The sequence below is a fragment of the Drosophila suzukii genome, chromosome X, assembly GCF_043229965.1.
Source record: "Drosophila suzukii chromosome X, CBGP_Dsuzu_IsoJpt1.0, whole genome shotgun sequence".
NCBI classification, from domain to species: domain Eukaryota; kingdom Metazoa; phylum Arthropoda; class Insecta; order Diptera; family Drosophilidae; genus Drosophila; species Drosophila suzukii.
Window position 1 is genome coordinate 3,371,815 of NC_092084.1, and position 18,070 is coordinate 3,389,884.

Sequence of the window (18,070 nt, forward strand, 5' to 3'; positions counted from 1 at the left end):
TTACTTACTTCTGGTGCTTTCTCTGCCTCTCTCGCTCTCTCTTCCGCCTGCTCTCTCCCTCTCTTTCTCTGTTTTTTCGAAGTGGGCTGAGTTTTTTAGCGGCCAGTTTTAGTTTTCAGTTATGCGTGAATCTTTCACAAGACCAAGTGACATTTTGCGGGCCGTTTAGTTGTCGCGTTTTTAATTTGAAAAACTTCAGTTTTTGTTTATTGTTTCGTGTTTTCTTTTTTTTTCTGTTGTGTCTGTGCTGGTTTATTTGCATTTTGAAATTGTTAATGAACTCAATTATATATTTGGGTGCTTAGGAGAGTTCGCAGTGCGATTAGGTTTGGCAAGCCGCATCTTTATTTTATTATATTTCGGGTGAGTTCAGGTTTACATATGCGCAGGGCGGTTGAAAGACCAAAAAAAGGGGAAACGGGCAAAAATCCCAGCTCGAAATGTGTGTCAAAACGAAAGACTTAGGCAACGAACTTGCTAACTGGGCTAAGCCCCAGCTCAAAATGCTGGCATAGGTCAGGTCCAGTCCGTAGAGTCAACAGTTGACCAGTGGCGTGGAAAGGGGGTTCAGGGGACGCTATTGATTAGCGACCGTCCATTAATCGTTCGGGCTACCGAAATTTGGCAACAGCGCAGACGTCAACAACGCAAAAGTGAAGACTCAAATGCGTTAATTGCTGCATAAATCAATTAACAAAAGCCAGAGACTTAACGAATATTATGTGCAAGTGTTGAAAAAAGTGAGAGTTTTATTGTTCTCCTATGACGGAAGCTTTTGTCTTCCACATATCATATTAATTGTTGATTATATTAGGCTTAAGGAAATTTTCAGCTAAACAGTTTGGGCAAACTCTTTGATTTATTACATTTTAAGATTTTTACAAGGTTTTTAAAATTTATTTGACTTGCTTAAATATATTTAAAAATGTGTTATTCCTTTTCAACATCTATAGATAGATTAAAAATGTATTATTTATTTTTAACAGCTATAGATAGAATTTCGAGATGAGACTATGTTAATATGTTTACTACATTTTTGTTTTAAGAGTTAGCTGAACACTCATCTTCTTCTTCTTTAAAAATAAATATTTAGATATATTTTTAAATCAGTTGATTATTTGAAGCATTCCAAATAATTCCTGTTGCCATTTTATATTAAATCATGTTATTTGAAACACCTTTTAAGCACATTGATAGCTACAAACACCTGTAAGGGAATTTTCTAGAGACCCATTAGTTTATTTGAATTTTCGGGGTTAACTACCTGGTAACCTACTGCTGATTTTCGGCTGACCCCTGATTGTGGATGAACGAGGGGTCCGGGCTGAAAACCAAAGCCAAGAGCTGAAACACCGACTGGTCTGGGCCATGCAAGAGTGGCCTGGCCCAAAGAAACCGGTAACGGTCTCAAGGTCGTTCGCCGAGTCGATGGCTCTGGCCAGATAAGCCTCAGCCCAAGATACAGCAGCCCGTTCAGCCATCAGCGCGCTTTGGGCCGAAAGCTGACAGCCAAAAGCCAAAAGCCATCATATGCCATAGGCAATAACAAAAGCCAGCGATGATAGCTGGGACAAGAAATAAAAGATCGAAAACGAGGGAAAAAGCGAAAGTAATCGCCATGAAAGTGGAGCAGTCGATCTGGAAATCCGCCGAAGGCAAACCGGCGAGGGGGCGTCTCTATAGAGATATAAACAGAAACCGAGAGATATACGTGCAGGTGTCATATCTAAGTCGGTCAATAAGTTTATTGACCAGACGTCGCTCCAAATTGTGGGGCTGTCTTCGGGAGGGTTATGCAAATCGATTGGGGCAACCCGGTATCGAAAAGCGTTGAAACAATGCCCCTATTTTGTTTTTTTCGACCCGCTTATTATGTAAATCGTGAAATTTCTACCCCTTTTTAGGATTGTGCTTTTATGTTTCAATTATGAGCGTTAAAGTCCGTATCGCACATCTTGTATTATTCGAATTTTCACACATTTTTATGATGATATTTCCCCCGGGCAGTAAATTTAAACTGATGCGGGTCTTGGCTTATGAACGGCTAATTATTGTCTAGATGTGTTTCCCCTATTATAAAATATTTGTTTTAATTCCATTGAGTTGCATTTGCCTGGCCGTTTCATAAGCCTCTTGCCTTCTTTCGTTTAGCTTAGAAGTGATTTCCAATTCACGGCTCATTTAACAGCACTAAGTTCTGCACGGCAATTAAGCAAAGTGATCAAAGATTCGAAATGCCTTTCAAAAGAGCTAAAGCCAAAATGATATTATTATGAGGCGACCTTCGCCGGCCGCCAGTGGCGAGATTTATTAATACTGTAATTACATTAATGGCCAGCAAACAAATAAACGCCACCTGACACTAGAATCCGACTCAGAATCGCCATCTTCGGATCATTTTGGCCTGGCCAAAGTTCGCTCCTCTGATTCTGATTCGGATTCTGATTCAGAGCCTCAGTTCTGAGTCGCCGGTGAATGTTCAACTGGTCAACTGGAAAACTGGCCAACTGGCAACGCCTTTTCCAATTAAATTCGACCCGGCTATTGGGCACGAAACAAAAGCTCTTGATGTGAAGGATTGGCTTACACATGGTCTTAATGTAAACTAAATTAACTCTTTTCGATTAAGAGCACTGCATTTGCGGGCCAATGGCTGGCTGGTCTCGGTTTTCCTTGCTCATTGCCACTTTAAGAGATTGTCTTTGATTAAAGGCTAAAACGACTTGAGAATCAGCATTAAGATTTTGTTTTTTTGTGTTGCGTATTTATCCAGTTTCTAATATCCAAGGTGACCCAAATTTTAGTATCTTCAGAATTTTAAATATCTTATCCGTGAGGAGATCTAAAAAGCTTTTCTGGTTCATATAAATGGATCAATTCAATACCAAGTTAAAGTTGGCTTACCTCAATAAGTTTGGTTGTGACCCATAACTTAAACTTCAGAGCCTATAACCTAAGCCATAAAACTCAGATTTCAAAGTTGCATACCTTATAATAAAGTTTTTTATAACTATGCATTTAGAAGTGTCATCCTAGGCTATGATCTTTTTCAATTAGCAGAAATAAAAATTCTTGTTACTACATTTTGAACATTTTGTAGTAAATCTGCCTGAATTTTATGGTCACATGTGACTTTTCCTTCGGCTAAAGGCCTAAAAGAGGGGGCCGTAAAGCACTTGCGCAAAGCCATCGGCAGTTCATTAGGGGCCATTGCAGGCGGAGATGAATACATTAGATGGAATTGGATGCGGAATGGACTGGTGGCTTCTCCTCCACCTGGTTATCTGGTTACCTGGCTAACGAGCCGCGCTCTGGGTCCGAGTGGAATTGTTAATGGTTAATGGTTATGGCCGACCGCCTGTGACTCCCGAGTTTCGGCGTATAGTTGTTAACTCGTAAAGCTAGGGGCCTGTTTCTATTTTTTTGGATTTCTTAAATGTTTTATTATTTTTTTAGTATTTTCCTGCGTGCACTTAGCGGAGTCATCGTGGCCAGAACAGCGATGAGCAGGTGACATTAATGCCGTGGCCCCAGACTGAAACCGACTAAAAAAGCCAGCGCATAATGCATAATGACAACCGTTGCATAACCCCCCGCCAGTTGGGTAATGCCAAATTATGCCCCGACATGGCGGCGAAGGGTACTATGGTATATGGCATATGGTATATGTTATATGGCGTATGCTACGACTATTACTATTTCCAGAGAACAAGTTGCCACTGGTTAGTACGGATTTAATGCGTCTGCCCCACTATTTTGGCCCCTGACATTTTCGCAGCCCAAGCTTTAAACTGCGAAAACTTAACCGAAAAGGCGAAACTGGAAATGCAGTGAAGATCTGGTTGTGGTAAATGGAGTCACTCGGGTTCAGGGGGCAAGGATTTGGGGCGCTTTTGGGGTCTTGGCCGGGCCAAAACGGCATGTTTCTGCGAGATTGGTTTGTTTACTCGAAGACCAATTCAAAGTGCGCCCGTGTCTCTGTCTTTTTTTTCTGATTCTGTTTCTGTCATAAACATTATGACACGCGCTGTAGCACTGATGGACGGACTGACGGATTGACAGATTGACTTGCTGACCAGCAATTATGGCGTTCTAATTGAGGCGCCTCAGCGGCAACGAGCTTTAATTGAATTTTCATGGATAATTTGCTAATTGAGCTGCCAAATTGGGCAGAACAACTGGCCGGATATTTTTAAGATCTGTGATCGATTTCAAGAGATTTCAAAGAGCTATTTAAATATGCGTTAAGGACAACCATGCTTTTAAAATACGAAACAAGAAAGATATAATAGATGTTCTATGCAGTTTTAAAATTCAATGTTTAATTAGTTTAATTAAATGAGCTATAATATCTCCACATAATCGAGTTCTTTCTCCAGATATTTAGATAATAATTAAGATACATACTTAACAAAGCACTTGTTTACGTATTTTCTTGGCTGAAATGGGTCAGAATGTGGCTTTAGTTTTCCGAAAACATCTTCAAGGGCTTCGTGCGGCGACAAGAAAATTGAAAGTTAATTTAGCTAAGGCCACAAAGTAAGAGGCACTCGAGCATGCACTGGGCACAGGTTCTGCGAGCTGTAAAAACAGCATACAAAGATGTTGAAGTTGAGATGAGATGGCGATGGCGATGGAGATGAAGTCGGAGCTGCAGGTGGAGGATGTGGATGAGGACGAGGCCTCCGAAGAGACATCTCCCGACCTTGTGACCCACAAAAACACTGACAGACGAGCGTGCACTTTGCATTTTGCGCTTTTGGTTTTGGGCTTGGGTTTTTGCGGTTTCGTTGCTGAAATTTTTCCATTTTTTATTTGTCATTTCAACGGATGCGCGCATTAATTTTGCTTTATCTGGGCCCCTCGCTCGGCTGTCGTCATATGTAAAAAAATGAAATAAAAATTCAAACATGGCAAGGTGCGCCGGCACCTCTTCATGTCAATTAAGGATTATGTTTCGGTACCGTTCCGGCAAACGACCGAGATGACCTTGGGCCAAGGCGTTGATTGAGCCCGCACTTTGATAAGCAAATTGCAGCGAAAACGGGTTAAGCGACTGGCTGCCAGGGGTTAAATAGAAAGGCTTCCCAAGCACCCAGAAATTGGCAGTGACATTTGCAATTAACTGAGTGCCTGATGGGTTGATTACAGGGGATATCCTCAAGGATCTCGGAATTAAAATGGTCACTCTCGATTAGGCAGCTTCATTTTGATTTTTTGTATCACTGGGATTACAATTATGAAGCTTAAAAAAATTAAAATAAAAGAATTTGCACAGCATTATATTTTTAAGATTTTTTTTTGGGAACAAAAATTCTCGGTAACTTAGAATCTTGGAATAAAAACATATTTAATATATTTTTTCTAAGAATAAAAATTCTTGGTATATGACAAATATTGATCAATAACTAAATTATTCGCCCCTTATATGTTTCACAAAAAAATTCTTTATATGGCTGAAATCTCAATTTTTAACATTACGTGACATAAACAATTTACCTAACAAATGGGCGAAAATTGGTCAATAAATCATGCAATCGCCTGGGAAACATAATAAACATGCTAAAGTCGAGTGCAGATGATCTCATTCTGCTAAAGCCCAATTTAAATCTCAAAATTGACTTAATCAAGTGCTTCGATTCGATTCGATTGGATTGGAGTTGCAGGCGATTTAATTAGTCAATTGTTACGAATTCAGAACTCGGCTCGCAGACTTGACTAATTACACATGCGGCTAGAAAGGCCAGATTTTCGGATCACATCGAATCGGCTTGGATCATATCGGATCGGATCAGATCGGATCGTTTCGGATCGTTCAGATCCGATTGGATCGCATTGGAGTGCTGTCCATGCACTCGACATGCAATTCCAGTTATTAAGTTTCGTCTGAATTCGATACGCGCACTTTGACTCCAATTTATCGGTCTCCCTCGGTCGTCCGAAGGCGAGCGACTTGATTAAATTTTCTTTAGCTCGTATTCTTTTTTGTTCTCCAGCCGACGACATTTTACTTCTAGCCATAAATACGTATAATTTATGCTGATTATTAATCGTAAAAAGCGCATTAACATGCGACTTTACATAGGCATTTCGTTTGGACTTAAGTTGGTTCGATCTACTAGTAAATCCAGCTGGTGCTAAATTCTTAGTCAATGTTAGGTCAAGGAAAGCGGCTTTGATTTGATTTATTTTCGAGCTTTTTTTCATTGATATGTGGGCAGTAAAGAGTCCTAAGTTTTGCTTGTTTTGTATAGCGAATAAAATGTCTAAGGTTTTAAAACACTTTCTTTTTCTAAACAAAGGAAAATATTTGAGTTTTAATATGAATATTACACCATTATATAAATATACATAAAGGTTTCAGTCGATTAAAAAATAAAACTAAATGTAGGACTTAAAAATAATTAAATATAATTAATATAAGTAATTAATAATAATTAATATTATATGATGTAATAATAGAATAATTCAAACTGAAAAAATGACAATATTATATTTTTAATAATGATCATATTCGACTTCTTAGTAAATTAATAGAACATTTAAAAATAATAAAAATAATGGCATTTCTATATCATTTGCATACCATTCCTTTGCTCTAAAGCGGGATATGCAAATTGGGAGAATGTGATTTCCTAAAGGACCTTAAGTAGACCCTTATATAACCACAGCCAAAAAGTGCTTGAGAATGCACATTGCGCATGCGCAGCGTATGACCGACTTGTGCCCCAGTGTGTGTGTGTGTGAGTGTGCCTTAATTGAAAGCCAAAGAGTACAAATTAAAAGCGCATTGCAGAAACACCATTAACAAGGCAACAACACCGGTGACTTAACATCTCCGGCGGCTGGTTTTGCACTTTATTGAGCGCTTTCCGTTCGGATTTGCGCTCAAAACCGCTCAAAAACGTGTTTTTTGCGCCGGCGTTCCGCTCGAATCGCTGCCAGCGGCTCAGTCGACGTCTTGCATTGAACAACAACAGTACGGCAGTATCACCGAATCACCGAATCACCGAATCCACGAATCCACGAATCGGGCGGCAATAAAATTCAATTTGGCCGGATTGCGTTCGTCTGGGATTTTTCGGTGGATCGACGCTGGATCTTTTGAGTGGACTGCGCAGCGGCGCTAAACAAAAAGCTCTGCGCATGCGCCGTGGGCTGTGTAACCGATTTTTTGGCCACTGCTAAATCATTGAAGTAACTTTCGTCCGCAGTCATTTGCTTAAAGTTAGTGAACGTGCTAGTATCGCGTATCTGGCGGCGCGGCTTCCAGACGACAACAAAATAAACCAAAACACGCACTTGTGCCTAAAGTTTACCAAACTTTTGCTGCTTTTTTTTCTGTAACGAGCTTTAAGTGTTTTTCTTATTTTGCGGTACAGAAAAATTGAACATTTCTTCATACACTAAACAATCGAAAATTTTCCACTGCCAAAGACCCTTTTTGATCAACAAAAATAAAACCCCCTATCATTTTTGCTTGCAGAATATAAAAATGCAGTTCACCAGGAGCCGTTTGTTATTATCGATGGCCGTGCTATCGGCATTGCTATCGTTATCGCTGGGCTTTCCCGCTCCTCAGCAAAGCAACTCTGAACTGGAGGCGAACTTCCAGGATACCAGCGATCCCGACTTGAATCCCATCAATGCAGAGGTAACATACGAAAAAAATTAGAAAAAATATGGGAAAGACCCCTAACCCCCGAGAAAAATCCGAAAATCCAACAAGGAAGTCTGCGAAAAATCCAAGAGAGGGAGTGGGGAAAACTTGATTGTCTCCTGCCGTGAAAGTAACATTTTCCCGCTCTCTCTCTCTCACTCTTTTGTTGCACATTTTTAACGCTTTTCTCTGTTTTTTGGCCCGTTGTGCAAGCTGCTAATTTTGTGGTGCATTGAACCGACTTCTGGCCAATTTTCTGGGCAAGCCGCTCGTATGCAAATCGCACAAAACCAAAAGAGCAAAAAAAAATGGTCTAAACCCAAATTCGATTCCAAATTCGTTGGCCATTCGAGACCAGACGACCTTGATGGCGACAAAACTTGTTAACGACCTACGTTAACATTTCAAAACCATTCCAAAAGCCAAAACCGAAAACTGAAAACCCAAAAACCGACAGAAAACCAAAGCCAACGCCTTGGCCCGAAAGAGACGGGTATAGGCGGGTAGAAAGAGAGGGCTATAGGGGAGCTTCTCCATGGCTCATCACCTCTTCTTCTCCCGCTTCCTCTTATTCGCACGGATTGTGAAACATTTCCGCGCCTCCAAAAGTTGGCTCATATATTTATTTCTTCGACTTCGTGTTTATTGATCCAACCATTTGCGGTGAAAAGCATTGAATTCGATGTAATTGCTGGGGAAATTGGGGAAATTCAAATTCAGCGGGCATTAAAATAGTAATTGCATATCTATGGAAACATTTTTTTAAGGGAAAGAAAATTTTAAAAACTAAAAAAAAATTAATCAGTTGTTGCAAAATAGTTTTGTTGGCAAAAGAAAATTGTGTTTCTTTTAAAAATGTTAGAAATTTTAAAAAACTTTTCCTTAAAAAAGCTAAGAAAACGCAAATAATTTTATAGACAAATGTTTTTTTTTGTATGTATGAAAAAAATGTTTTTGCCAAAATACCTCTTTTTAACCACCTACAGCTTAGCCAAAAAACGAAGCATTATCTCAGCCAACATTTTTCCACTTTTCCATTCAAGTAGTAGTTAAACTTGTTGTAAATCCCTTCGCTTAACTGCTCGTTCAGCTTTCAACAGCTGACCTGATTTTGCTCTATATAAATCATAGCTCACGCTTTTTGTTTGTCACTTCAGCGGACAAAAACAAAAGGCGAAAAAGGCGCAGAGCGTAATGTGTTTAGCGTTTTGTTAAACTAATAAATCGCCTGGTTGTTTTAGCTTCTCGAAACCCAAAATGATAAAAAAATAAAATAGACCATTTGGGCTGCTCGAGGCGGTTTTTTGTTAAGCAGTCTCAAAAACTCTCAAGAGGGAGAATGGCAGAACAATAAACCAAAAACGCCAAATGAATTGCATAATTTTCGAGATATTAGATGTAATCAAAATCTGTGGGTTGAAGGCGAATTTTTGTTAAATGTTTGCAGGCTGTCTTGGTGTTTTGATTTAAGTACCATTTTGTTCAGTGTTGTTACAATTTTGTCATAGCAAGATTAATGATTGATAATTGATTGTTAGAAAAAGATATCTTAAATGTTTCATGTATATAATAGAATTCTGAAACCTTTCAATTCATTTTTACATATTTTTGCTATGGTAAACAATGACTCATTTGAATATATTGCAATTAAAAAATTCAAATCACAGTTAACTATTTGACAACATTATTAGAGAGCCATTGAATGAAATAAAAAGGTCGTATAATTGCAAGTAAGGAGAGTATGCACTAAAATCCCAGCTGCTTTAGTTCGGCTCGAAATTCGATGCCGGGGGTTTCGATTATGCGTTTTGGTTGGAAATGAGTTGATTTGGCTCCGATATCGCGGTGCATACATATGGCCAAATGACGAGGTGAATTTTAAGTGCCTTGGACCAGCGACCGATCGAGAAGCGGTCCGAAAGCACCAGATATACGGCGATAGACATCGGCTTAGAATGACCGAAGGTCCCCAGGTCCACAAGTGATATAATTACTTATGTATGTGCATGAGTGCTTTTATTTCTCTTTAACATTTTTTTTATCTTTGACCAGCCCCGAAAATTGGGTCAAGTCTAACTGGCCCCCAGTGCTGTCGAGTGCTTTTTACCCGCTCTTCGGCAGCAATTAAACTTGAAGTCAGGTGTAATTAGGCAAAGTACTTAGAGATCGTTAAAGAAGTGGACAAATACTAGTTGTTAGGCGTGGTTCCAGTATAGGTTTTAATCCCTAAAGATTACTATGTATTGAAAGAAAACGTTATGAAAAAACAAAGTATTTTTTATAATAACATTTTCTTAGCAAAATATTTCGCAATCTACATGATTAATTCGAAAAGAAAAACATAAAAAATTTTAAGTAAGAATATCAAACTTTGGTTAGGAATAGTAATGCCATTTATCCAGGGATTATTAGTCATGTTTAGGAAAGTGAACCAATTTTGGTAGTATTTCCCAATAGTGTAATCTAATCCGTGCTGCCAGACGTGGAAAAAACGTGAAATTGTTTATTTATTTTAGATTTATAATTAAAAAAAAAAACAGATCTGTCCTGAAAAAGGTAGACATGGCAACCCTGGTTCCAAAGAACCATCCCTTGTGGGTGATCCTGTATTTTCCACTTCGATTTCCATTTCCAGGAGGTGTTAGGTGTCCAGGAGCGCAACAAAAGAAAACTGCCCGATGCCACATTCGAGGCTAAGAACGCAGTGCTCGGCTTTGTGTTTGGCGTGAGTATTTCAGTGATATAAAGTATTTTTCAAAGAAATATATGACAACTCCGAAAAAACCTACAGAAAATCGACAACTTCCTGGACACAAAGACGCGGGTGATCGAGCAGCTGGACCGCTCGAACATCGAGAAGAACAAGCAGTGGGACATCAAGTCGCCGGTGCCCATCAAGGACTTCCAGACCCTCATCACCGCGGTGGTGTCGCCGAAGATCCGCTCGATCGGCAACATTGCCAACGACCTGACCACCGGTGTGCTGACCACCATCACCGCCTTCAGCGGCTCCTCGTCGGGCGGCGGGAACGCGAACGCCGGCCTGGGCAACGTGGTGTCCAAGTTCCTCGGCTTCTCGGGACCCATCCTGCAGGGATCCTCCGGCGGAGTGAACGGAATCGCCGGCGTGACGTCACCTGCTCCCGATTCCGATGAGGCGGGCTACTAGGGGTGATCACATCATATCATATGTACCAACGATCCAAGGCCAACTAATGGAAGCTGTAATTTATCGTTGAACCCCTATATCTTCTTTTCCCTTCTCCCCCTCACATCCATCAGAATCTTTGTTGAATTTCCAACCCCAACCCCAAGCCCTCGCTCGAATCGTTTTTATTTTTTTGTTTACACCCTAGTTAAGTTTCATGTTTGTAAATATTCGGCATAAACAAATATATATATTTTATAGAGAGAATTCCACGACACCACACAAACGAATAAAACCGAAAACAGAAAAAAACCAACTCACACCACATCTAGTTTCAATGGCGGCCTTGGCCTTGGGCTTTTGGATTTTTTGACTTTGGGTTTTGGATCTCGGATTTTTGATTTCGGACACCTCTGCTCACTCACATCGCCCATCTTTACTTATCCATATGTTTATCTATATCTATATTCATCAGAGCAAGAGGCGTCGTCGGGCGGGGGGCAAAGACCTAAGCGATGCCGCCGATATTATGAGCGATGCCTCCCTGGAACTTCCCTCCGAGCTCCTGAACAAGTCCCTGCTGACGGTCACCAACATCTCCAAGTCGCTGTCACGACTGATCCTGGTAAGTGCTGGCCATATCAAGGTCTTACTATGATTTTTATACAGGGTTTGCAAGGAAAGTGAAGGGGGAATTCAAAATGAAATCATTTCAACTTAAGTAAACTATTACTTATGTCTAAATTGGCTTGTACCCCTTAATAATATTTATCTCAATAAGAAATATTCATGTGATTCTGTGATGTTCTAGTATCAACAATTGCTCATTAACCCCTGAAATCCTCCCCAGAACTCCGCCCGTCGCTACTCCCGCTTCGTGCTCTTCTTCAAGCCAGTTTTCGGAGATGCGCTGGTGGTCAAGGGCTCCGAGGACCCCACCACAACCACAACTGTGCGCACCACCACAACCACCCAGGAGACCGACAAGCTCAACGAAGTCTAAATCGAATTTATTTTATCTTAAATTCATATTTTTTTGTAACCTGTTGGGTGTTTTTGTTAAAGTTTAACTGGTGTTACCAATGGAATATACTATATACCTATTTATGAACTAGCGCGGGGTCGAACCAACATGCGGACAATTTTCAGAGATCCTTTGGGTCCATCGAGAAAGCCACGCCACAAAATGCCCTTGAAACCATCGACATCTCGCTCGAGAAGGCGTTGATAGAGGCCAAAGGGGTTGCTAGGGGATGGGGAATATATTTTGATGTACATATATCTAAATGGTATCTAAAATTCCATAGAAAACCCACCTGAGATTGCAGGAGCCGCCGTACCAAAAGGCCCCCGACTGCGAGGCCGCGCAGTTTTGCTCGCTCTCATCGTTGTCCCGATCCTGGGTGCTGAATTTCTTGCCCGTGTGCTGGCGCAGTGCGTCCTCCGCATCGCCCTGGTATTTTCCCAGGACATTCAGCCTGTACTGCTCCGACTCACTGCCGATGCTGAAGTGATCGTATACGGCGTATCGCAGGTCCTGCTTCCGATTCTGCAGCTGAACCAAGAGCTCGTAGTTGTCACTGCTGGTTATCTGGTGCAGCTTGTCCAGGCCGATGAAGAACTCGGTGGTGAGCGGTCCAAAGCCAATCTGGTAGTCGGCCCACTTGCGATTGAAGTCCTCGCTGCCGTCGTACCGGTTGACCACCATGGTCCAGCCGCCACCCCTCACCTTCTGGTCGCAGAACACGAAGAAGGGCTCCACATTCGCCCGGGGTCGGATGCGGACCACCCCGTGCTGCTGCTTCAGGCAGTTCTCCGGAGTGCCGGGCACACCCACTGCCCCGCCGGCGGCCAGGAGTTGCGGCTCAAGGTCCAGGCTGTCGAGGTGGAGAGGTCTGGGGAATATTACTTGCGATCAACAGGGCCCTGCGGCATGTACCCACAATCGAGAGCCCAGGGCGTGGGGCGAGGCGGCGAGGGCCACCGCCGGCGGACTGCCCGTCCTCCGCAAGTCCACCAGTTGCTCCTGTAGACTGCCTATCTGCTCCTTCACACTGGCTATTTCCCTCGTCAGCGACTGCATCCGGGTGGTGAGGCCACTCAAGGCTGAAACTGGGCAGCTGCTGGAGCTCTGGAAGCCGGGTATCGTGTTTATAGGTTGTAGACGATGCATCAGCGGCGTAGGTACACCCAGAGAAAAAACGTAGTAAGTGATAGTACTTATGCAAAATTTGATTTCAATAATACACTTTGATTTTACTACTACTGACTTTACTCGCTTATATTTAAAAACTTTTAAAAATGGTTATAAACGATGCATCAGCATCAAAGATGCACCCAAAGAAAAAACTTTAAACTGAAATGTTTTAAATGTTACACTTTAGTTTTACTATTACCGTTGTATAACATTTAACTTGTTTATAGAGCTCATTTGTAAAAATGGTTATAAACGATCCATACAGCATGTCAACTCCGAAAGAAGAATCATACGATATTTTAATAACAATGTTTTTAACTTATCCCCCCCCCCCAGGCCAATTTTTGCTCCACAAGTACAGTTCAAAGTATAGAAATTTTTCGAGGCCCTCACGCAACTCACCGCATTTTGCAAAGAGGGCGGAACCATCAGACCTCCGCCCAGATCCGTTTGCGTGGTGGACAGACACGCCATGGCCATGACCAAGGCGTCCAGCTGGAGCATCTGCGACATTTTCCCACTGGCGATCACTGGCCACCGACTAGCTAACTGACTAACTAACTAAGTTAGCAACTAAGCACTAACTACCGATCTGAGGCACAATGCGAGTGCGAATAAAACCAAAGGTCACTCGATCGACTGGCTTTACACGTTGTGTGCATTGCATTGAAAAACGAGTATGCTAAGCAGAATCAGCTAGTGTTGGGCAGTGCTTTCTCATCCAGTGATCGCCAGTTAGCAACACTACATATTGCACAACTAAAAAGGTTATCTACTTAGAGGTACTTTTTGTATGTATTGGATGGTTTAACAGGTTATTATGTCGCCTTACACAGAGAAAAAAACAAATATTTTAAGATTAGTAAAGTATGTTAACTATGAAATTTTTATTTTTAAAAGGGTTTGGTTTTTGTAAAATGTTCAAAGATAAAATTTTTAAAAATGGCTGTAAACGATACATCAGCAGCATGCGTAAGTCCATATGAATTTTTAATATCTGTGCAAACCTATAGTTTTTGAGGTTGCTAACACTACAAAAATATTTTATGGATTAGTGAACTCCCCATCACTGTGATCGCTTCACCTGTCGTGACTTTTGTGGCATCTCCAATCATCCACCAGCCAACAACTAATCCAGTGAGCTAGTGAGCCAGCTTACTTAGTCAGTTGCCCAGTCGAGCAGTTGCAGCTGCTTTGCAGTCGCTGGAATCGAAATATATATATTTATCGGAGTATATCGTATTACTAAATCGGAGCTCATATAGGCATCGCCATGGCGCTGGAGGCGCTCGTCACGGCTTTGGCCTGTCTCAGCACCACCACAAATGCCACCAGCAACTTGCCAGGAAAACACTTTTCCGTGATAATGAGAAACTCGGCGGAGCCCTTTCTCCTTGCTGAAAATGTGGGTGTGCTACTGTATTAATACTGCATTTATTTTCACATAAATTTAATTTTACACAGGATACTGCTAGCTGCCCCGTAAGCACCTTGGGTGGCCTAGCCCTTCGGTAAGTGTTTGTTGAATTTCTTATATAGAACATTCCCCAATAATATGGTTTCATATGAAATCCACTCTATAGCATACAATCCATGACGGATGAACTGGAATCTCTGAAAACTGATCTAAACGAACTGCAGGGGATGATAGAGGAGTATAAAAATCAGGGCACAGGAGTTCCCATCGCAACAAGATTGTAAGTTAATGTAATATACTATAAAGACCATTATCTTTGGCAGAGAGTAGCCTAATATTTTGTAGTATAAATTTGTTTTGATACTTCTTGGAGCTGTGATGAAAATGAGAGAGCCAATAAATAGATTTATTTTTTGCATTACTTAGAAGTTGCTTTACAATCTTCAATAGAAACGAATTAAAGACTTTAAGCAACTTAAAATTTGCCTCTCAATTAAATCCTTCATAATTAAATTATTATAATTGTTTAGTAAGACCCCTCTTTCTCCATTTTCAGACTCCGCCCATTGCCAGCCAGTGTGCAGACCTTTCCCCTGCCCCTGGCCACGCCCACCGACGACACGCCGAGGAATTGCCACGACGAAAAGCATGGCCAGGTGAGGATCCGGATCGCTCCGGATGTGGAGCCCTTCTTCGCCAGCTGCGACCAGAAGGTGCGGGAAGGCGGCTGGATGGTGATCGCTTACCGGTACGATGGCAGCGAGGACTTCAACCGGGATTGGGAGAACTACAAGTCCGGTTTCGGAGTCCTCAACGCGGAGTTCTTCATCGGACTGGACAAACTGCATCGTCTGACGAACAGCGAGCACCACGAGCTGCTCATCATCATGAGGAACCAGAATCGGGAGGAGCGCTTCGCCCTCTACGATCACTTCAGTATTGGCAGCGAATCGGAGAAGTATCTTCTATATGTCCTTGGGGCCTACAAGGGGGATGCGGGGGACTCGCTGCGCTACCATGCGGGCAAGAAGTTCACCACCCGCGATCAGGATAACGACGATAATGGCCAGAACTGCGCCAGGACCCACGCAGGAGCCTGGTGGTACGGAAGGGAGTGCTTCGAGAGGTGAGTCCCAAAGTCCCCACTAAAAGGATCATTTGTTTATACTTAAGAACTATATATCACTAGCATAAATTACTTTGATATCTGTCTCTCAGGACATACAAAATTGGGTTTACTTGGAGCTGTTTGTGGTCACTCCATTCTTAGCAAAACCCGGGAGTATACTAAGATTGTGTGGTAAAAGTTTAGAAGCTGTATATCTGCTGGTTTCGGCTCTACCTGGTTTCTTACAATTTTATTGAGATATTTTATCTGAAAATTGTGGCGTTATTTAAATTGTTTTAGAAAGTTTAAAAATTTAATCATATACAGTATAAAACGAGCAATGATATTTAATAAATAAGTAATAATTAATAGAGAAGCTATACAAAAGAATCATTTTAATTGAAATTAATAGTATAACTAACATTTTACACCTGTTTATCCAGGTACACTAGCTCTATTTAAATGAGATGTAATTCCCAATGACACCATAACTAACTGCAAACACTTTTAAATAATTACCTATACGTCTCAAAGAAGTTATACAAAAGAATTTTAGAACAATATAAAAGTATTCTAACTATATGGGCCTATTAAACCAGTAAGACTAGTATTGTGCTCTATTTAAATGAGATGTAATTCCCAATGACTAAGCTCTTTTGAAGTGAGATGTAATTTCCGATAACTAGCTAATTGCCAACACTTTTAAATAGATACATGTTAGATTTAGCATCTTCTTAAACCTTTGAGATACAGATACAGGATCTGTACTTAATTTTATTTTTTTATTAAGATATCTATAAGTATTTTTAATGAACTATCCCATCACCTTCCTACTTCCAGCAATCTTTTCGGCACATTCCAGCCAAAGTACGGCCAGGAGATCGGCTACTTCAAGGGCATCCTGTGGAAGACCTTCCTGCCAGGACCCACCGGTTCGCTCAGCTACGTCCGCATGCTCATCCGACCGCTGAGGAAGTCGTAGGGGAAGCACTGTGGCAAATTCAATCGCCAAGACCCCTTAGACGCCATAGACCACAATAAATGTAGATTATTGCGTAATGCAAGATACTTGCCCGAATAGTTCGGCAATTGCTTGTGCAAGCATTTCTCCCGTTTGATCTGCTGGCCTGATTGCGAACGGGTTTTAATTATTCCAATTATTATATATATTTCGCATTAAGCGATGTTCAATTAATTGGCGTACAATACGCAACACACACACACACACACAGAGATGGTGGGGAAATAATGCCGCTCATTAATGGCATATTATCATGAGAAATTTTCGTTCCGCTCATTTGCATACAAAGGAGACAAAAGGGAGGGCCCATTGCTAAGCAACGGAAATTGTTTTCTCTAAAAATAAGCATATGCATTTGCCAATGCTAATGATATCGAACGGCCCGCACTGCGTATGCGTAATGTGGGCGCACGGGGCGTATGCGTAATGCGTAATGCGACTGTCATTGGCACCTAGCCCCCTCCACCTTCCACTTTCGCCTAAGAATTACGAGCATGGGAAAACTTGGTCCTCCCCGCCGGAATAAATTTCATAAATTTCAGGCATAGCAATTGAATGTGGAAGGGGCGGGACGGGGACGACATCCGGGATAAAGACGGGGGCAAATAAGCTCCTGTGCAATTGTGTGCCAAATTCAATAAATAAGAAGAGAAACTTGAGAGGCCATTGGACATGGCGAATGGAAAATACCCTAATCATGCCCATTAGATATTTATGAATATAACTGAAAACGACTTTACATTTCTCACTTACCCAGAAGCGTATAAATAGTTATATTAAATAAATTGCACAGGAATAAATTTGAATTGACTTATGGCTCATTTTAAATATTCATGAATTCTTAGAGAAATCAGTAACGATGTGGTTAGGTATTGTTTAGAAATCTTAAATATACCAGCGTAATTTCAGTTTTACACAGCTGTTTGAATATCATTTTTATTTGTATGCAAACTATAACTAACCCTAAACAAACTTATGTAACATGTAATAACAAATGATTTTAAATAACGTGGATAAGAATTAATATTAATTGAGTAAAGAGCTACTTTACATATCATAGAACCTTAGAGAAATCAGAAAATATGTTTTGAATTATTGTTTCTGAATAAAATTTATTTAACTACAACTTACCGTTAAGAAACTTTTCATAAAATATTATAGTAACATATTTATAGATTCTTGGAGGATTTACAAAATTTGAAAATATTTTTTAGAAATTACGTCTTCATTTCAATGTAAATTCTTAAATATAAATGTATAAACAAACTGCTCCAGATAGCTAATTCACCCACGTTATTACCGGCTCATTGGCCGACATGATAGTAAATAAATTTGCTCACTCGAACTCCGAGAGCCCGGGAACTTTTTGACAGAGTCTGAAAATATTAAACAAAGCGCACGATTCCGCAAAACTCAACTGACAATGAAATGTTGGCCGATCCGAGGGAGCCGGAGCTACTTCATCAACTTGCTCCACCTCAACTTCAACTTGCACTTGTTTGGCCTTTGTTTCGATTGT

The 18,070-nt window shown here is 41.0% G+C and overlaps 3 protein-coding genes across 9 annotated transcripts; 2 read left to right on the forward strand and 1 right to left on the reverse strand.

The window, feature by feature from the left end:
- The first annotated feature begins 218 nt into the window (after window positions 1-218).
- On the forward strand, window positions 219-11,919 carry LOC108015423 (uncharacterized). Of its 5 annotated transcripts, none has more exons than XM_065867657.2 (4): window positions 219-363; window positions 7,487-7,654; window positions 10,296-10,385; window positions 10,452-11,124. In XM_065867657.2, exons 2-4 carry the CDS (start codon window positions 7,496-7,498, stop codon window positions 10,827-10,829), a joined length of 627 nt encoding a protein of 208 aa, XP_065723729.2. In that variant the 5' UTR covers window positions 219-363; window positions 7,487-7,495; the 3' UTR covers window positions 10,830-11,124. The 5 variants fall into 5 exon arrangements, with proteins under 5 accessions (XP_065723729.2, XP_016937344.3, XP_016937345.3 ...); XM_017081855.4 differs by lacking the exon at window positions 219-363 and adding an exon at window positions 6,983-7,227; XM_017081856.4 differs by lacking the exon at window positions 219-363 and adding an exon at window positions 6,983-7,197.
- On the reverse strand, window positions 11,803-13,647 carry LOC108015422 (microfibril-associated glycoprotein 4). Of its 3 annotated transcripts, XM_070997692.1 has the most exons (5): window positions 13,408-13,647; window positions 12,752-12,939; window positions 12,125-12,703; window positions 11,909-12,054; window positions 11,803-11,851 (listed from the first exon to the last, which is right to left on the reverse strand). In XM_070997692.1, the coding sequence occupies exons 1-4, from the start codon at window positions 13,516-13,518 to the stop codon at window positions 11,913-11,915; spliced, it is 1,020 nt and encodes a 339-aa protein (XP_070853793.1). In that variant the 5' UTR covers window positions 13,519-13,647; the 3' UTR covers window positions 11,803-11,851; window positions 11,909-11,912. The 3 variants fall into 3 exon arrangements, with proteins under 3 accessions (XP_070853793.1, XP_016937341.1, XP_016937340.1); XM_017081852.4 differs by having other exon boundaries at window positions 11,803-12,054; window positions 12,125-12,685; XM_017081851.4 differs by having other exon boundaries at window positions 11,803-12,054.
- Window positions 13,648-14,131: 484 nt separating this feature from the next.
- Window positions 14,132-16,598, forward strand: LOC108015012 (ryncolin-2). The gene is made up of 5 exons (XM_017081241.4): window positions 14,132-14,410; window positions 14,470-14,516; window positions 14,589-14,702; window positions 14,979-15,548; window positions 16,371-16,598. The coding sequence occupies exons 1-5, from the start codon at window positions 14,279-14,281 to the stop codon at window positions 16,510-16,512; spliced, it is 1,005 nt and encodes a 334-aa protein (XP_016936730.3). The 5' UTR covers window positions 14,132-14,278; the 3' UTR covers window positions 16,513-16,598.
- Window positions 16,599-18,070: the final 1,472 nt, after the last annotated feature.